We start from the raw sequence: 19,597 nt of genomic DNA, 5'->3' as shown, positions 1-19,597 counted from the left end.
ATTAATTTTTATACACACACAAATAAATGTACACGTTTCATAGATTTGAACCAAAACAGACTTTAATGCATCTCTTCATTCACAATCGTGACGTAAGGGTAAGGGGCGGGAACATCTGGTGAGGCAACCAGGAAATACTCTGAAGGCTGGACCGTCCAATTTAACAACGGTGGACGAGGCCTTCAAAGACCTGTCCGAAGGACCCGGCCCTCGTGGACCGCAAAGGCTAGGACACTGAAGGCTGCAGCCCCTGAATTTGGACACAGCCTGTGTCTGTCTCTGTCCACCTGTCTGTCTCTCCACCTGTCTGTCTGACTCTATCTGTCTGTCTCTCCACCTGTCTGTCTGTCTCTCTACTTGTCTGTCCGTCTGTCTCTCCACCTGTCTGTCTGACTCTCTACCTGTCTGTCTGTCTCTCCACCTGCTGTCTGACTCTCCACCTGTCTGTCTCTCCGCCTGTCTGTCTGTCTGACTCTCCACCTGTCTGTCTGACTCTCCACCTGTCTGTCTCTCCGCCTGTCTGTCTGTCTGACTCTCCACCTGTCTGTCTCTGTCCACCTGTCTGTCTGTCTGTCTCTCCACCTGTCTGTCTCTCTCCACCTGTCTGTCTCTCCACCTGTCTGTCTCTCTCCACCTGTCTGACTCTCCACCTGTCCGTCTGACTCTCCACCTGTCTGTCTGTCTCTCCACCTGTCTGTCTCTCAGAGAAGAGCCAGCAGGAGGCGTTGGAGTATTTCACCAAACAGATGAACGACGCTCATCACGGAGGCTGGAGCACCAAGATGGACTGGATCTTCCACACCATCAGACACATGCCCAACGAACACTGACACACACAGCACGTTTATACACAACACACTTTTATACACAACACATTTATATACAACACACATTTATACACAACACACATTTATACACAACAAACATTTATATACAACACACTTTTATATAGAACACATCATTTAAACACTACACACATTTATATACAACACAAACATTTATAAACGAACCACATTTATATACAACACACACATGTATAAGTGCATTATCTGAGGGTGATGAAGACAATGATGAAGATGATGATGATGATGATGATGATGAAGGTGTCTGTAGATTTTAGCATCATGACGTCATAGCACATGTATCTCAGGGTCAAAGGTCAGTGGGTTTGTTGAGGAGGCCAAAGACATGATGATGATGATGATGATGATGATGATGTCGTCGTTGTTAATGTCTTCCAGTCGGTGCTACAGTTAGCCTGTTAGCTCTGCTAGCTGCTCTAAACACAGAGGCTGTGTCCGAGATCACTGACTCGTTCCCTCCTCACTACAACCTCAGACTACAGTTACTCACTACACAGTTACTCCCTACAGACAGTCCAACATGGTGACTACACAGTGAGCTCATCGGCAGAAAGACACTCAGGCGCCGTTAATTACGTCACTGCTGTCGCACAGTTAAATACATCAAAGTCATACATCAACGCCGGTTGTGGACTATCCATAATAAATACTTAAATATATATTCAAATGAGTATTTAAAAAGTATAGTGTTAATATTGAGTCAAAACACAAGCATTTTAATGTACATCCCGATATATATTTAAAATATATATACTACATACATGTATGTATATATACACACCATCTTTGCACCACATCTTTTGTCTCTTTTGTCTCTTTTATCTTGTACTGTGCGATCAAAGAGCTTTAGTTAGACCTCATTTATCTCACAATCACATCCGAGTCTCAGCTCCCCAAAATGCCACCAAACATAATGTATCTGTTGTTACTCACCATCATCCAGATGATTCTGATCAGAAGGAGAATAAGAACGAACAAGACGAAGAAGAGTGAGATTTGCAGCTCTTGCTAATCTAGTGAGACGTCGTCAGATTGTCAGTATAAAGATGAAGGATTTTACATTTAAACAAGACATAAATCATGAATGTGTTGTCAGTGTCAATAACTCACTCGTATTATCAGACTGCAGCTCCTCCTGTGGAAACAGACATGGCACAACTTTGTTCTTGAGTCAGATTAGATGGATGAATAGATACTTTATTCATCCCTTAGGAGAAGTTCAGGTGTCCAGTAGCTCATAAAAACACACACGAATAATGCGTTTGTCTGCCATTTTTCTCTCAGCGCAAAGCATGATGGTAAATATTGCTTGGTTAGTGACCATTGGTTGTACACTACTTCTCGCTATGCATTGTGGGATACTTTGCGTCCACTATGTAGGTATAATAATTCCCACTAGACATTCGGACAGTGCTACAAAATGGCGTAGTCACTATGTAGTGCACTATGTAGGGAGCAGTGAGTGATTTCGGACACAGCCAAAGAAAACTTTATCCCTGCTCGTTCATTTGAATCAAACTTTATTGAGTCGCAGCTGTAACTTTACAATTTGATGTTTGACGGAGAATTTGAATGAAGCTTTATTGACACCAGCAAAGTGAACACTGTGGTCACTGTGAGAGCAATAAAACCTCCAATTACTGATCAGTACTTTGATGATGACAATCAGGAGTTCTGACCAATAAAAAGGCAGAGCTGACCAGCTGTGGGCGGAGTCATACTGATCAGATCTGAACAGACGACTGTTTAGTTTAACACAACAGGATATCACAGAGTTTAAATGTTGTTTCTGTCAGAAAACGTTCAAATCATCAGAAAATCTTTACATTTTTCATAAAATATTGTTCCACTTTTTTTTTTTTCCTCACAAATGTTCCTGTAAAATGTTTTGACATGTTTGTGTAAAGAGCTCATATTGTTAGTCTCATACTTTTATTTAGGGGTTTACATGCTCAGATTTTCAAAAAAACACTGGGTCTTGAACGCTCTGTTTAAGCTACAGAGTGGGACATCTCGCCTCTGATTAATCTTTGATGAGAGTTGGACGGGTCGTGCCGAGCAGAACCAGGCGTATCAGGCAGTGCAGTGTTTTCTGTGGGAGAGAGAAACTCCCTTTGGTGTGGACTTTTTATTATGCTTCATGACACAATGAAGGAAAGACAAAGCCCCAAAAAGCAGAATATGACCTGTTTAAGATGATCTGTTTTGTAACTGTTGACTTTTTCTTGTTTTCTTACCTTTTTTATTATAAAACAGTTGATATCTGAATGTTGCTGGAGAAAATGAAACTGAGTAGTTTGAAAGTTTTTGTCTTTACGCTCTCAGTCAGTTTCCTCCACAGCAGCTCTGATATCTTTTAAATCCTCTGCAGCTGAAACTCAGCTGATCATTAACATGAAGTCACGTCCACAGCTGGAGACACTCAAGTCTTTATTGAACTCCAGGTGTTTGAATATTTTTTACATTTTTAAGTATTTGAGTTTGATCGACGCTCTGAACTGAAATTAATTCAGTCTAACTGATTTCTATCTGAACAACATATCATCAGGTTCATCAGGGATCAAAGTCTTCCCACGACAATCTGAACCAATCAGCTGCTTGTTAACTGTTAGCTGAATCAGGTCTTTGTAAGCCTCTTGTGCACTGGGTCTAATGAGCCATGCTAGGCCAGCTGCTAGCATGTTAGCTTGTGAGCTGAACACTGATCATAGTTAGTTAGCTGAGCTGTTGCACTGGAACAATGGCTGTGTCCAAATTCAGGGGCTGCCTGCAGCCTTTGCGGTCCACGAGGGCCGGGTCCTTCGGACCGGTCTTTGAACGCCTCGTCCACCGTTGTTAAATGGGACGGTCCAGCCTTCAGAGTATTTCCTGGTTGCCTCACCAGATGTTCCCGCCCCTTACCCTTACGTCACGGTTGTGAATGAAGAGATGCATTAAAGTCTGTTTTGGTTCAAATCTATCAAACGTGTACATTTATTTGTGTGTGTATAAAAATTAACAATAAAATGTGTCAAATCTAAATTGAATCATCAACATTACAAAATAAACATTAAGCCATCGGTGAATAACAACTATATTTACCATAGCATCACCAGCGTCACGTGTTGTAACTGAAAGTTGAAATCTGGAGGTTTTGACGTTTAACATATCTGGCGTTGGATGTTACATGACTAAAAACCGAGTATAAACCCATTACTTAAATTTAAATGTCATGTCTGCGCCACTTGATGTCGCCATTTTCTCTTGCCTCCTCTTCTGTTTTGGGACTGAACAGCGGTGCGCAAAGGATCTTGGGATATGTGAGGCCACGAAGGATAGTAGCGATGCGTCCTCCAAACAGAGGGAAGACTAGGCTGCATTTGTGGGCTGCGTTTGAAGCAGCCCTCGAATTTGGACAGCCTTCGCGCAGCATTGTGACGTAATTGGCCTTCAAATGCGCACTTCGTGGGCTGCAGCCCCTGAATTTGGACACAGCCTATGTATTGTGGGTATATTTAGTTAGCATAGCGTAGCATCAGTGGAAGCCCCGCCTCTGCTGTTCCATTGGCTGTCAGCCAGCAGGGGGTGGGGCGTCACTCAGACGGGTTAAAGGGTGATGACACCCATCTTTAATGTGAAGGTTTGTTTCTGCTCAGGTCAAAGGTCAGTCTTAGCCCCACCCACATGCCAGTAACCATGACAACCTGTAAGGGGGCCTGACCCCGCCCCCTGCTGCATGCTGATCCATTTATTGATTTATGACATCATCATCGACGGTGCTGGTTACCATAGTGACTGAATATGTTGCTCTGAGCAGACATGATGTGTTTGTTTCCATGTGATCAATATTACTGATTGGTTTTCTAACTAACGTATTGATGATTGATTGATGTATTTATCAGGAATGAAGGCTGATGTGATCAGTTTGTAAACATTGAGTATTGATTTGTGAAAACTGTTGATCCTTTGATCTGTTGACTTCTTTTCTTTTTTTTTAAATTTTTTTATTTAATTTTTATGAGTACATACAGACAAAAGACACACAGTACAAACCACACAGCAACAATAACAACAACGAAACACAGACATTTCACAACAACATCACATAAAGGGGAAATATACAGTGCGTGCCAAGTGTGATTTCAGATCATATAAGACACACAGAACAAGAGAGAGAACACAGACACATTTAACTACTTTTAAAGTCCTTCAGAATAACATTTGTGATGATAATAGGCGCTTCCGCACCTGGTTCCAAATGTCTCTGATCCTGAACCCAGTGTCATTCAACGTGTCTGCCACCCGCTCCATACCCAGGAGACCCACTCCTCCAATGAAAAACATCTTGGTCTATGAACTTTCCAGTTCATCAGAATCATTCGCTTCACAGCCAAAAAGGCCAAACCAGTCATCCTCCTTTGTTCCTTCGTTTTCAGCTGAGCCGCTCTGCGTCCCAACAGACACACAGCTGGACATGGTACAATCTCAACATCAACAAACCTTGAAATTAATTTACAGACTTCTGTCCAAAAACATTTAATTATAGGACACTGCCACAACATATGAACCAGCGTTCCCACTTGTCCGCAGTTACGCCAACAAAGGTTCGAAACACTGGGATCTATGTTTTTAAGTCTAGAGGGAGTGATGTACGCTCTATGGAGGATTTTCAATTGGATTACTCTACCTCTGACTGACTTTGAAATAGCTTTAAAATCACGCCAGATGTATTCCCACTCTGCAGATGTGAATTTGACCCCTAAGTCAAATTCCCATTGTGACTGGGTTCTTATGTTAGGGTTTGCAGAGGAGTGAAGCAAAAGCTTATATAGACCTGAGACTGCTCCTCTGTTTGATATTAAGGATCGAAGTTTTTTGTCTATCTCATAATTATAATCAAAATATTCCTTGGGGAATTTGGAAATAATTGATTTTAACTGGACATACTGAAAAAAACATTTTTTGTTTAAATCATATCTTTTTCTGAGTTCCCCAAACGGGAGAATTTCTTTGTTCTCTACAATTTGAGAAATGTCAGTGATGTTAAGATTATACCATACAGCATTAAACAATGGATTCCCAGCTGCCTTAAAGGCAGTATTATACCATATTGGGGAGGATGGCAGAGCTGATCTTGTAATATCTATTCTTTTCTGAATCTCTTTGCTTATGCTACATGAAAACCTAATAATGCAATTATCCATTTTTTTTGGTGAAATAGGAGTATACCAAAGTGAGGACAATGATGTAAATTTGGACTTCTCTTTTACAAGCTGATCTTCCAACCAATCCCAACTTCCTCTATCTCTACTCTTTTTATAGCCCCAAGTAAGTGAATACCTGGCATTAAATGCAAGATAATACAAATACACGTCTGGTATTCCCAGCCCCCCTTTGTCTCTTGGTAGAGATAATTTTTTCTGGTTAATTCTGGGCTTTTTGTTGTTCCATAGAAAAGAGGAGAACATTGTGTTGACATTATCAAACCATGATTTTTGAATAAACATAGGAAGAGAGGAGATTAAAAAAGTCAGTTTTGGAAGAACGTTCATCTTCAGCACTTCTGTCCTACCCCATAAGGACAGAGGGAGAGCAGACCACCTTTTAAGGTCCTCTTTAATGGTACCTATTAAAGGTTTTGCGTTTAGGTCAAACATTTCATTGATGGGTGATCTAATTTTCACTCCCAGATATTTCATGCCTTCTGATTTCCAAACAAAAGGAGCAGGACCAAGATCAGTAACATGTGTAAAAATGTTTAACGGTATGGCTTCGCTTTTGGTCCAGTTTATTTTATAGCCTGAAAGGCTGCCAAAAGAATTTATAATTTCTAAAACTCTTGGTATAGAGTGTGATGGTTCAGATAAAGTCAACAAAATATCGTCCGCATACATATTTAACTTAAAATCATGATCATTAATTGAAACACCTTTGATTTCTTTGTCTTGTCGGATTGCACATGCTAATGGTTCTAAAGATAAAATGAAAAGTAAAGGGGATAAAGGACACCCTTGTCTAGTAGAACGGAATAGTTGAAAAGGAGCTGAAATTATACCATTGCTCTTTACTGCTGAAACAGGTTCTTGGTACAGTGCTCTGATCCACTGAAGACACTTTGGACCAAAGCCATATCTACCCAGAGTATCAAACAAGTAAGGCCACTCAATGCGATCAAACGCTTTCTCAGCATCCAGTGATACTGCGACCACTGGATGCTGGAGCTGGCTAGCCATTTGCATGATTTGTAGAAGCCTTCTCATATTGTTGGCTGAGAGCCGCCCCGAGATAAGCATTATTATACAAGCAAAGAAGCAAAGGCATAATATCTCTTGAAAAACATTTAAAGAATTCCCCAGTATAACCATCATTACCCGGTGCTTTACCATTTGCTAAATATTTAATTGTATTATGAATTTCTTCTTCTGAAATGGGAGCTTCCAAATTTTCTTTATCTTCTTCCCTCAATTTCGGCAAGGATAGATTATTGAAGAAATTATTTAAATCATGTTGTTTGACCTTATATTCAGATTTGTACAAGCATGTAAAATAGCTCCTAAAGGTATCATTAATAGTCCCCTGATCCTTAATGATCATACCATTGCTATCCCTTAGAGAGTAAATAGAGTGTTTTTGTTCTAGTTTTTTCAATTGATATGCTAACATTTTCCCTGCCTTTTCCCCATTTTCATAATATGTCCTTCTCAATTTATATAATGAAAAAGCAGATTCCTCCTGTAACATTGCTTGTGCCTCAGCCTTTGTCAAAAATAATTCTTGTTTTAAAGAAGTGCTCATTGGATCTCTCATATGTTTAGACTCCAGATCCTTAAGCTTTGATAACAATTCAGTTTTCTTCCTCAGTTTCTCCTTATTTTTATATGATGCATAGCTAATAATCCAACCCCTACAGGTTGCTTTAAATGCTTCCCAGATTGTTGAAATAGGGGTTATTGGATTCATATTAATTTCCACAAATTCCTTAATATTTTTTTTAATTAGCCTAACAAATACATCATCTCTTAACAGTGAGTTATTAAAACTCCACTGTTTATGCTTTAATTTCTTCTCACTGGTAGGACAAAAAGTTATTGAAATTGGAGCATGATCTGAGATGAGGATGCTATGAATTGTAGAGTCTAAAACATTGTCCAGTAGAGCATTTGACAAAAGGAGATAGTCAATACGAGAATAGGAGTTATGCGTCTTTGAATAAAATGTATATTCTCTTGAATTCATGTTAAATAGACGCCACACATCAGTTATGGAGTGTGTTTGTAATAGCTCTTTAAAGGCTCGGGAGAGAGATTTATCAGCTGGTAGGGGAGGACTTGAGCGATCAATTACTGCATTGCTCACCAGGTTAAAATCACCTCCCACTAGTAATGGTACATCTTTAAACTGAGTTAACAAGATATTTATTGATGACAAAAAGGTGGCCTGTGCCAGATTTGGGGCATATAGATTCATAATATTTATTTTGTTATTCTCCAGTTCTCCAAGGACTATCACCCATCGTCCCTCTTTGTCTGCAATCACATCCAAGGCAGTAAATGATATTTTTTTGGAGATGAGAATGCAAACCCCTTTGGAGGCCCCTGTGCCTGGAGAAAAGAAAATTTGTCCCACCCAGCGTTGCTTTAACTTTAAAGACTCTTCTTTAGAGAGATGTGTTTCTTGTAATAATGCTATATCACAATCAAGAGATTTTAAATGAGATAAGACTTTGAATCTTTTCACATGATTTTGTATTCCATTTATGTTCCATGAAATTACTTTAAATTTATTCAGAACCATTTAAAACATTTGGTGAGGAAGATTCCCTCTTTGAGTTAATGCGTAAGCACTGTGAATGGGAGGGGGTACACACACTTCTTTTCTTAAATATTTCCATCAAAGAGCCGACACCCACAGACACTGACTCGGCCAATCAGAGGGCCTGTACACCCTCCACGCCCATATATGGTGATGATGACTTGTTCTGACTTTTTTTTTGACTGAAGGGTCATCTGGGGGCGGGGCCTGGCGTGTGACATCACTGTGCACTGTGTTAAAAATGAAGAAGCTGTGATTGATGTGAGTGATCATTTCAAAATAAAAGCTCAACTGCACTGTGTGTGGTTGTTGGACTCACCTGTGGCAGGTGTTCAGAAACAGAGCTGAACTTCCTCTAATGTCCACTAGATGCTGCTGTGACGAAACTTTAGTCTCAAAAGATTTTTTTTTTACAGATTATAAACTCAAAAATATTAGACTTTTTAAGAACAAATTAACTTTTCTCTCTAAACATTAAACTGTTTGTGATGTTTATTAAAATAATGACTGATCTAATATTACGTTTATAAAATTAAGACTTTGTTTGACTTTCTAATCAAAAAATAACTTTCTGTATATATCGAGGCTTTTTTCTTTAATATTGTGACTTTCTCAGCATTATTTGCGGTATCTGATGTCTGTTCATGTGAATGTAAACAAACTGACACAAACACGACAGTCTGTCAGAGTTTATTGTAATTAAAATATTTTCTTGTGCAGAAAAATACAAATCTAAGAATCAAACTGATTTAATGATTAAATGATGTTCAGCAGAGTTAACGAGGCTGTAAAATATGATTTCACTCAGTAAAGCATCATAAGATCTACAGTCCAGTCTAGACCTGGTCCAGGACTGTAATAGTCCTCAGAGACCAACAGTGAAGAGGACAGAGACGGGACAGTCCTGGATCAGGTGTAGACCGGCTCAGGATCAGAGGACACATCATCAGAGAAGCAGGTGTTCAGCCGCTCCAGCAGGGGGCAGCACTGACAGCACATTAAGCTGCTTCAGGACCAGGACCAAGACCAGGACCAAGACCAGGACCAGGACCAAGACCAAGACCAAGACCAGGACCAGGATCAGGATCAGGATCAGGACCAGGACCAGGATCAAGACCAGGATCAGTTACTGGGGACCAGAATCCTTCCTGGATTCAAGAAAAGAAGAGACGATATGATCAACGTCAGATACACCACGACATTAAAACTGGTGTGACCTGGTTTAAACTGGTCTGATGTGTGTGAACTGGTCTGAGGTGTGAACTGGTTTGAGGTGTGAACTGGTCTGAGGTGTGAACTGGTTTGAGGTGTGAACTGGTCTGAGGTGTGAGAACTGGTTTGAGGGTGTGAACTGGTCTGAGGTGTGAACTGGTTTGAGGTGTGAACTGGTTTGAGGTGTGAACTGGTCTGAGGTGTGAACTGGTTTGAGGTGTGAACTGGTCTGAGGTGTGAACTGGTTTGAGGTGTGAACTGGTTTGAGGTGTGAACTGGTCTGAGGTGTGAACTGGTCTGAGGTGTGAACTGGTTTGAGGTGTGAACTGGTCTGAGGTGTGAACTGGTTTGAGGTGTGAACTGGTCTGAGGTGTGGGTACTGGTCTGACCTCGGGCCTTGGTCTTGTAGTAGATGAATCCAGCCAGAGATAAGATCAGACCCAGGATCAGTCCAGACGCTCCGATGGCGATCTTGTTTCTCTCAGACTCAGGCATGGACGGGTCTGAGAGACAGACAGGTAGAGAGACAGACAGGTGAGAGACAGACAGGTGAGAGACAGACAGATGAGAGACAAACAGGTGAGAGACAGACAGGTGAGAGACAGACAGGTGAGAGACAAACAGGTGAGAGACAAACTGACAGTTGAGAGACAGGTGAGCAGTGTTGGTAATAACGGCGTTAGAGTATAACGGCATTATTTTTTTCAGTAACGGGTAATCTAACTAATTATTATTTCCATCGTTACAATGCCGTTACCGTTACCGACAATTAAATGTGGTGCGTTATAAACTGAAGCTACTCATTGAAGCTGTTGTCATCCGACTTGGCTCTCTGCCACAGGAGCTTTTTCTTTGGTGAGGGAGGAGGGAGGGGCGAGACAACCGCATTAGTAAATAAGCTAATGGGGATCTTAATAAACTAAACTAAACTAAACTAAAGTGATGATGATTGGCTAAGGTAGAGTAAGAGTTCGTAAGCCAATCAGAGGCAGCGTTCAGTTTACACACAAACCTCACACACACAAACTAGCAGAGGTAAGCTGCAGCAGTGGCGAGTCCGGAGGGAAAGTCGGCATTTTCAAAGTGGAAGTACAGACACTACTTTAATCTCCTTGAGGTAAAAGGCAAGAACGTACATGTGAAGTGTACATTATGTCCCAGAGCGAAGTGTTTGTCCACGTCCGTTGTAAGCAACTCTAATCTAATGAAGCATCTCTCAACGGCACGCGCTTCTACAAAACTAGTGGCCAAAAACACCGTTGTTGACACTGTTGATGATGATAGCAGGCCAGGTGTGGCTAACGTGAGCTCCGCTAACAAAGAAGGACACGGAGCCACGCCGTCCAAGCAGCTAAAGCTCCAGCTTCACAAAAACTTGTGACACAGACTGAACTGAATGCAATGACAGGCAGGTATGTTGTTGAGAATATGCTCCCGTGAGCAACAGTTGACTCAGAAACACTTGTGAAACCCGCTTAGAAAAAAATCCAAATTTTTAGACATTTTTAAACTTAAAAAAAAAAAAAGGTAACGCAATAGTTACTTTCCCTGGAAACTAGTTACTTTTATTGTGGAGTAATTCAGTTACTAACTCAGTTACTTTTTGGGAGAAGTAACTAGCAACTATAACTAGTTACTTTTTAAAAGTAACGTGCCCAACACTGCAGGTGAGAGACAGACAGGTAGAGAGACAGACAGGTGACAGACAGACAGACAGGTACTTACCCCAGTCAGTAACCAGAGGTTCTTTCAGGCTGGCGTGCTCCACCACACAGGAGATCTTCTCTCCAGACCTTCAACACAAACCAACACATCAGTTCACACTCTGACTGGACCTGGACCTGACTGGACCTGGACCTGACTGGACCTGGGCCTGACTGGACCTGACTGGACCTGGACCTGACTGGACCTGACTGGATCTGGACCTGACTGGATCTGACTGGACCTGGACCTGACTGGACCTGACTGGATCTGGACCTGACTGGACCTGGACCTGACTGGACCTGACTGGACCTGGACCTGACTGGGCCTGACTGGACCTGGGCCTGACTGGACCTGACTGGATAGTGGACCTGACTGGACCTGGACCTGACTGGGCCTGACTGGACCTGGAGGTGAACCTGAACCTGGAGGGGGACTCACCTGGGCGTGTACTCCAGGTGAGAGTGGATCTGGTAGTACCAATCAGCGTCTGCCAGCTCATCAGTGGAAGTGACATCAGAGGTGACTTCCTGTCCGTCTCTGAACCAGCTCACTTTGATCAGTTTGGGGAAGAAGTCGAAGACGCTGCAGACCAACATGGACTGATGTTTACCAGCAGAGGGCGTCACAGACTGCAGCCTGACGTACGGCTCAGCTGCAACACAGTGACATCATCAATATCACCAGTGACATCATCATCATTATCATTATCATCATCATCAGTGACATCATCATCATCATCATCATCATCATTATCATCATCGTCATCATCATCATCAACATAAACATCATCATCATTATTATCATTATTATCAAACCCTCAGGATTTAATCTCTAAAAATGAAATCTGATGAAATGAAACAACATCAGATCACCTGGGCCCAGTATTTCAAAAGTGATCTGACAGGATTATCCTGGTCGGATTGGATTAAATCTAGATCTGATCTGAAAACTGGGTATTTCAACACAGATCCAGAGAATCCTGATCCTGAAGATCAGGATCCAGCTCTGGTAATCCAATCCTCCCTTGAATCCAGATAAAAGGCTGGATTTGGGTATTTCAAAACACAAGGCAGATATCTGGATCAACTTGATACCAAAATTTCAGGATCATTTGAATCCCACCTCAGAGGTGGATTTGACTTGGATTGACAAAGTCTCAGCTCCACTTCTCCCAGATATTGTTACTCAAGATGTTCATTACACTTAATCTAAAGTGTCAGTGTTGTACTTTTAACAAATAATTAAAGTAATTGTAAGAAATTTAAAACATAGTAAAATATTTTAATTTTATTTAAATCACTGACCAAGGTATATACCATGAAAGTAATGCTATTACAATTTTGAGCAGTTTCAAGCACTTTATTCAAACTCCTATTACTTGAAAACCTTAAATGTATCAATGCAATTAAAGCATTTCCAAGGATTTCCAGCACTCGCCCTGTTGTAGCTGAGTGTCCATGGCTGTGAGTGGACTCTGAAAGTAGAAGGTGTGTGAGTATCTTAATCCACAATCCCACATTGTGTTTATGTACACAACAACATGACAACATCACCAGCATTACTGTAGCACTCTGACACTTCTGAGCAAACCGTGTAGTTAATACTCAAACTGTGTAGCGTTATGTTTTCTAAGTACTGCAGCAGGTCTGTGCACATGGAGCCTATTTATAAGTCTGCTGTGTTGCCAATGACGTCACGCTAACGACAGCCCGCTAGCTGCTTAACACACAAGTCAATGGAGCCGGGCTAGCTCCTGCTAGCTCCTGCTAGCACGGCCGCGGCTCAATTAGAGATCGCTACGGCCTGGTTTTAATAAGGTGACGATTCAAATAGTTGGCTTGCATGATATGTTGGTTGGCGTCCGTATGGTCTTTTAACCGCTGCACATTAGACGACGGTAAACTCAGACTTTTGACGTGAAAGTCGCGCTCTCAGCTGCTCCTTTTGCGGAGTAGTCCGCCATGTTTTCAGATCGCGGAGGCGGAGACTTGAGATCTGGAAATCCGTATCCGGCCAGGTCGGGATCACGGTGATCCACCCTGCCAGTGTTTTGAAATACTCAGATAAGGTCAGCAGGATCACCGTGATCCATGACTGAGAAAAGCAGGATTTCATTATCCGGATTACTCTGATCCAGATTACAAGTTTTGAAATACTGGGCCCTGATGATTAACAACAAAGCTGCAGTACCAGAGTTTGACCAGCAGGCAGCGACACTGAACACAATGTTTCTATATAAAGTTTTAAATGTATCTGAAGTGAAGAAGCTGACAGTCAACTGTGTCTCACTGCAGTCAGTGTGTTGATGATCAATAAGTATGATCAGTGTTCTCTGTTCAGTCAGTGTGTTGATGATCAATAAGTATGATCAGTGTTCTCTGTTCAGTCAGTGTGTTGATGATCAATAAGTATGATCAGTGTTCTCTGTTCAGTCAGTGTGTCGATGGATCAATAAGTATGATCAGTGTTCTCTGTTCAGTCAGTGTGTTGATGGATCAATAAGTTAATCAATAAGATGATGATGTCATGTGTTGGATGTTACAAACACAAACTCACCTGACTGAGTCAGAATAGTACTGTAGTCAAGGTCAACGTTGTTTTTGCAGTACGTCTCCTTCTGAGCTCTCAGCCTGCTCAGTATTGACTTATCTTTGTTCCAGTTCTTAGCGTACATCAGACCAGGCTCAGTGTATCCAACAAACTCTCCAACGCTGCTGCTGAACCTGACGTCCTCCAACTTGTTGAAGTAGTACGACTGGATGAACTCGATGTCGTTCAGATCAGAGGAGTTAAACACACAATGGGACACTATAGCTTCCATGAATCCATCTGAAGAACAAACAGAATCAGATTAAAGACAAACATCTGAAACTGAAGCTGCATGTCTTAATACAGATTGATCAGAGTGTGTTGATGAGTGTATTGATCAGAGTGTATTGATCAGAGTGTGTTGATCAGTGTATAGATCAGAGTGTATAGATCAGAGTGTGTTGATGAGTGTATTGATCAGAGTGTAGTGATCAGAGTGTATTGATCAGTGTATTGATCAGAGTGTATTGATCAGAGTGTATTGATCAGTGTATTGATCAGAGTGTACTGATCAGAGTGTATAGATCAGAGTGTATTGATCAGAGTGTATTGATCAGTGTATTGATCAGAGTGTACTGATCAGAGTGTATAGATCAGAGTGTATTGATCAGAGTGTATTGATCAGTGTATTGATCAGAGTGTATTGATCAGAGTGTATAGATCAGAGTGTATTGATCAGAGTGTATTGATGAGTGTATTGATCAGAGTGTATTGATCAGAGTGTATTGATGAGTGTATTGATCAGAGTGTATTGATCAGAGTGTATTGATCAGTGTATTGATCAGAGTGTACTGATCAGAGTGTATAGATCAGAGTGTATTGATCAGAGTGTATTGATGAGTGTATTGATCAGAGTGTATTGATCAGAGTGTATTGATCAGAGTGTATTGATCAGAGTGTTTTGATGAGTGTATTGATGAGTGTATTGATCAGAGTGTATTGATGAGTGAATTGATGAGTGTATTGATCAGTGTATTGATCAGTGTATAGATCAGTGTATTGATGAGTGTGTGCTGGTACCTACCTGCTGAGCAGAGGCTGATGAAGAGGAGGGAGAAGCTGAGAAAGGATGAAGCCATGTTCCTGTGTTCACTTCACAAACTGACACAGTCTGACTGAGAGCGGCTCTAAAAACACAGCACAGATCACATGACCTCATCATCAGCTGTTACCAGGCAGACTGCTCTCACTCAGGTCGCTCACTCTGTCAGAGTTGTGTGTGAACTGTGATCTAAAACTTCTGGACCGCTGACATTAAAGATCATCAAGCTGTTGCCGCACTTTAAATAAGGCGGGAAAATTAAATCATCTTTGTGATGATCAACTTCAGCCACTGATTACAAACACGGACCAGTTTGACTTAATTATTTATGATGTATTCTATAGTATTATTGTAATCTAACCCTAATTACATTTACATGTAGGGCAGACAAAAAAATCACCTCTTCTGCGTTATCATACTGCTCTGACAACTGATGACTCATCAGCAGCTCATGTTCTGATTGGCTGCTGGATCCTGAAGTGAAAGTGAAGAGTCGGGACTTTCCACAGAAGCTGCTGCTGCGTTCAGGTGCTGCAGATAAACTCTGCTCTAAGTTCAGTGTCACTGTGCTGATCTGTAACTTCAGAGCTGAATGCTTCGATTTCCTGGTATCACACGGACACCTGAAGGCAGCGTGTGGTCAGACTGGTTTGGTGTGAAACTGAAGGAGGAAACCAGTTTCACCAGTCTGATCACACAACTGAGATGACAAACTGAACATCAGGTGCTCCAGAGATCAGACAGCAGCAGAGTTCAGAGGCACAAAGCTGTCGTCAAGTCAGACTGTGTTTTTCAGCTGCCCGACTGCTCAGCCGCTCCCACTCCAGAGATCACATCACACCCATCCTCCATCAACTTCACTGGCTCCCCGTAAAACAACGCATTCATTTCAAGATCCTCCTCATCACCTACAAAGCCCTAAACAATCTTGCCCCTTCATACCTGTCAGACCTCCTCCATCGCCACATTCCCCCTCGCCGACTACACTCTGCCGACACTAACACCCTCACCCCCATCACCAGGACCAAATACCGCACCATAGGAGACAGAGCCTTCGCCATTGCTGCCCCTACCCTCTGGCCACCCGTAACTCTGATTCACTGCCATCTTTCAAAAGTCATCTCAAAACCCATCTCTTCAACATCACTTACAAGACCTGACAAAATCATCTTCCACCATCTTTCTTCTTATTTTCCTGTCTACTCTTTTTATTTTCTGTATTGTTGTTTATCTGCCTTTGTTTGAGTCCCTGTATGTATGTATTGTCTGTTTGTATCCTTTGTTTGTGTTTTTGTAAAGCGTCTTTGGGTACCTAGAAAAGCGCTATATAAAACCTATGTATTATTATTGTTATTATTATTATTAAGTCACAGAAACACTCACATCCAAACACTGTCCTTAAATGTGATCATACACATTGATCAGTGTTCAGTTGTTCATTCTGACACCAAAGACTGTTAAAACTCTGTTCACAGATAATTTCACATCACTTCACATAAATAAGCTTCATATCAGTCTGCTGCTGTTTATAATCATGTCAGGAGTCTCCTCCCTCTCACACTACATTAATACATCAATACATGAAAGTCAAACATACAAGACAATAGTTTCATTATTGATCTGTCACATATTGATTGTGTCGGGGCTTCTCATCTGAATGTGGAAAATTTAAGTGCCCCCTCTAAAAAAATGCATCAGCCACCTGTGATCTCAACCTGTTCAGACATCATGAACACATTTCATTGATAATCTGATGAGATCACACTAACTGAAGATTGGACCGAACTTTCAGCTTCAGCTTTTCACTAAAATGTTTTAAATGAGTCACAGCTGTCTGAATGACTTCGATGATGTTTGGAAAGGGAAGCATAGTCAGGCACTGGAGTCACTGTAGTGAGCCAAAACGTAGTAAACCAGCTCCCTGAATAAGACCGAGTCTTTCTTTGGCTGCATCCAAATGTTCAGACTTCATCGCTCCTGCAGACTCACACTTTGTAAGTATATTTGCAAGAAGTCTGTGTTTGCTGACAGCACCAAACCCAAAATTCATCCAGTCCACAAGGGACCTCAGAGGACCTCTGCAGACTTCACTGATATAATTTACTATAAGTCACTGGAATACAGACGTGACGTTACAGAACTTATGAACATGTAAAACAGTTATTTACTTAAACATTACTTGAGTGGTGTAGGCCAGAAATAATATTCAGCCACATCATGATACAGAACGATACATATGTAGAAGCAGCAGGTCATATGTAACCATGATGCATTTTATTGTTGTAGTCTTTAGGGCTGTTTATCAGCAGCTTATTTCATCTCGTGGTCTGATGCCTTCACAGACTTGACGTGATGACAGTGAACAAGTCACAGGACAACCACAGACTGAGAGGGCTCAGTCCAGAAGGTGGACATCAAGAGTCAGCTTCTGTCTTGATGTCCACAACAAACCACTTACTCTCTGCTGCCACCTGGTGTGGAACTCAGCACCCTGGTGCCCCTATTGACCTGCTGCCACTGGGATCAAGTAGAACATAAATCTACCCAGCATGCATCGTGCATCGTGCTATGATCACAGGTGATCAGTTCTGTGCAGGCCTGACTCATCTCTAACCAGCTAGTAATCTGATTACATTCAGGAGATAAAATCAAGAAGCTGGCTGAAGTCTAACAGCTCAGAGGTGTCCTGACTCTCAGGGGGAGCAGCAGTATCACTGTTTGTTGCTGTTGAAGTGGACGAGACAGAGATTCAGTGTTATTGTCTGCAGATGGATATGATGAACACGTCCGTCAGTATAATTATACACTTAAAAGTGTGATCGATCTGTGATCGAGCTCCTGACTGAGGACAGATTACAGATTATTAGATTATCAGGTTTCCAAAGGTCGGACTCAAATGAAACTAGCCTGCAGTCTGAATTTATTTCTGACAATAACAGTTTGACAGTTTGTTCTCTCCCAGTTGAACCAGTGCAGCCTGCCCTTCCTCTTCACTGATTGGCTGATGGCATTTCAAACATCATCTTTTGGCTGTGAAAACCACAGGTCGTATCCTGGGCCTGTATTCATAATGTGTCCTGGTACTATAGGGAGGAAAGAGGAAGGAGAAATATTCCCCAAACACTGAATGACAGTGAGTTAAAGTTGGGGTTGGTTATTCTTTTCAGAAGCATTTTTTATTATATTTGTATAAAATCTTTTAACATCCAGACAGCAATCAGAATATTAAATGATTTGGGAAAAAAAAAAATCCATGTTCTCTGGCAGTGACATGGCTGTAATACCTTCATCCAATCAGTTTCAGTGGGCCGAAGAGATTGTATGGACAGACTACCTGTACCTACAGCAGCGTGAACTGCCACACAGAGCACGAAAAGATAGGCTGAATTCAAGAAGGCTACAGACAAAAAGAAGTTAGATAGTGTAAGAAGTAAAACGAGTCAACATCTGAGCGGCTTTTCAGCGATTGAGACAACTGAAGCAGTGAAGACCTGAGGACAGACTCCATGGTAGCTGTGTCTCTGTTGGACAGGTAATGGGCTTGTTTGTTTTGTTTATTGTATCATTACTCTGCATTATGGAGTCATCCGGTCCGGATGGCTCCTATTGGTCAATTTTTCCATCCATACCCTCGCTCACTCTCCTGCTTCTGGTCACATCTCGCTTTTTTCAAATCTTTCTCAGATCGTAGACCAGAGCTTTAAGCCTATAGCATCACAAAGTCCTGTATACTGACTAGCTGTCATTGCTTACCAAAAGAGGTAGGCAAGCATAGTTTTGGAGCACCGATGTAGAGCAAGCTACTCGTAGATTTTGCTAAAGGTACTGTGTATTAATTTATGAGTTTTCAACAGGTAGATAGCCTACTTAAATTACAATAGACATACAAATATATATAAAGGAATTGATTTGGTGAAACCGTTTATATATCTATATTGGTCCGATGCTATTTTAGCATGTAGCAGTATGACGTGTGTCTGTGTGGTGGCATTTTACGGCAATTAATGAAAAAAACACAGTGAACAGCCGTACTGCGTACTGTACTCTGGCGCTGCACTTTCTATTTATTCTTCTTATTTAGCCGTGATTCTTCCTCTTGCGACCGGAGTTTGAAAGTACAGGTGCCGTTCTGACTCATAAAGCTTTTGCCGAAAACAAACGACACACTGCATTCACTTACTACTGTTTACAACTTTTTACAGCTGTGTTCCAGTATAATATGTTTAAATGGGACCAGTATTATTATTATAGGAGTCGGACTGTGGACAGCTGCCAAAAACAAACTGCACAGCTAACCCCCATTACCATAATTAATGGACTAATGATGACAGCTCAAAACACAGGTCAGCCTAAATGTGAACTTGCTAGCATTAAGTGGCCAGCGAGCTAAAACATA

At 41.5% G+C, this 19,597-nt stretch overlaps 2 protein-coding genes across 2 annotated transcripts in view; one reads left to right on the top strand and one right to left on the bottom strand.

The window, feature by feature from the left end:
* The window catches only part of LOC311251706 (phosphatidylinositol 4,5-bisphosphate 3-kinase catalytic subunit alpha isoform), a 35,038-nt gene extending 31,226 nt beyond the window's left edge, over positions 1–3,812 (top strand). The window contains 1 exon segment of the mRNA XM_084344303.1: positions 706–3,812. Within this exon segment, the coding sequence (XP_084200429.1) occupies positions 706–830 (125 nt within the window). The 3' untranslated portion in view covers positions 831–3,812.
* A 5,516-nt stretch (positions 3,813–9,328) lies between these two features.
* Positions 9,329–15,302, bottom strand: LOC311251712 (H-2 class II histocompatibility antigen, E-S beta chain-like). The gene is made up of 6 exons (XM_084344315.1): positions 15,184–15,302; positions 14,127–14,399; positions 12,009–12,222; positions 11,592–11,659; positions 10,256–10,369; positions 9,329–9,802 (listed from the first exon to the last, which is right to left on the bottom strand). Exons 1-6 carry the CDS (start codon positions 15,236–15,238, stop codon positions 9,777–9,779), a joined length of 750 nt encoding a protein of 249 aa, XP_084200441.1. The 5' UTR covers positions 15,239–15,302; the 3' UTR covers positions 9,329–9,776.
* Between the last annotated feature and the right edge of the window lie 4,295 nt (positions 15,303–19,597).

Source organism: Pagrus pagrus (assembly GCF_965226575.1).
Source record: "Pagrus pagrus genome assembly, chromosome: 22".
NCBI classification, from domain to species: Eukaryota; Metazoa; Chordata; class Actinopteri; order Spariformes; family Sparidae; genus Pagrus; species Pagrus pagrus.
The sequence above is the reverse complement of the archived record's forward strand: the minus strand, read 5'-3'. Positions and strand labels throughout refer to the sequence as shown.

Coding starts and splice junctions, on each gene's coding strand:
- LOC311251712 (XM_084344315.1), bottom strand. CDS start 15,238: ATGGCTTCATCCTTTCTCAGCTTCTCCCTCCTCTTCATCAGCCTCTGC. Junction 11,660..12,008: donor CACCTGGAGTACACGCCCAG/GTGAGTCCCCCT, acceptor TTTGTGTTGAAG/GTCTGGAGAGAAGATCTCCT. Junction 10,370..11,591: donor ACCTCTGGTTACTGACTGGG/GTAAGTACCTGT, acceptor TCTGTCTCTCAG/ACCCGTCCATGCCTGAGTCT.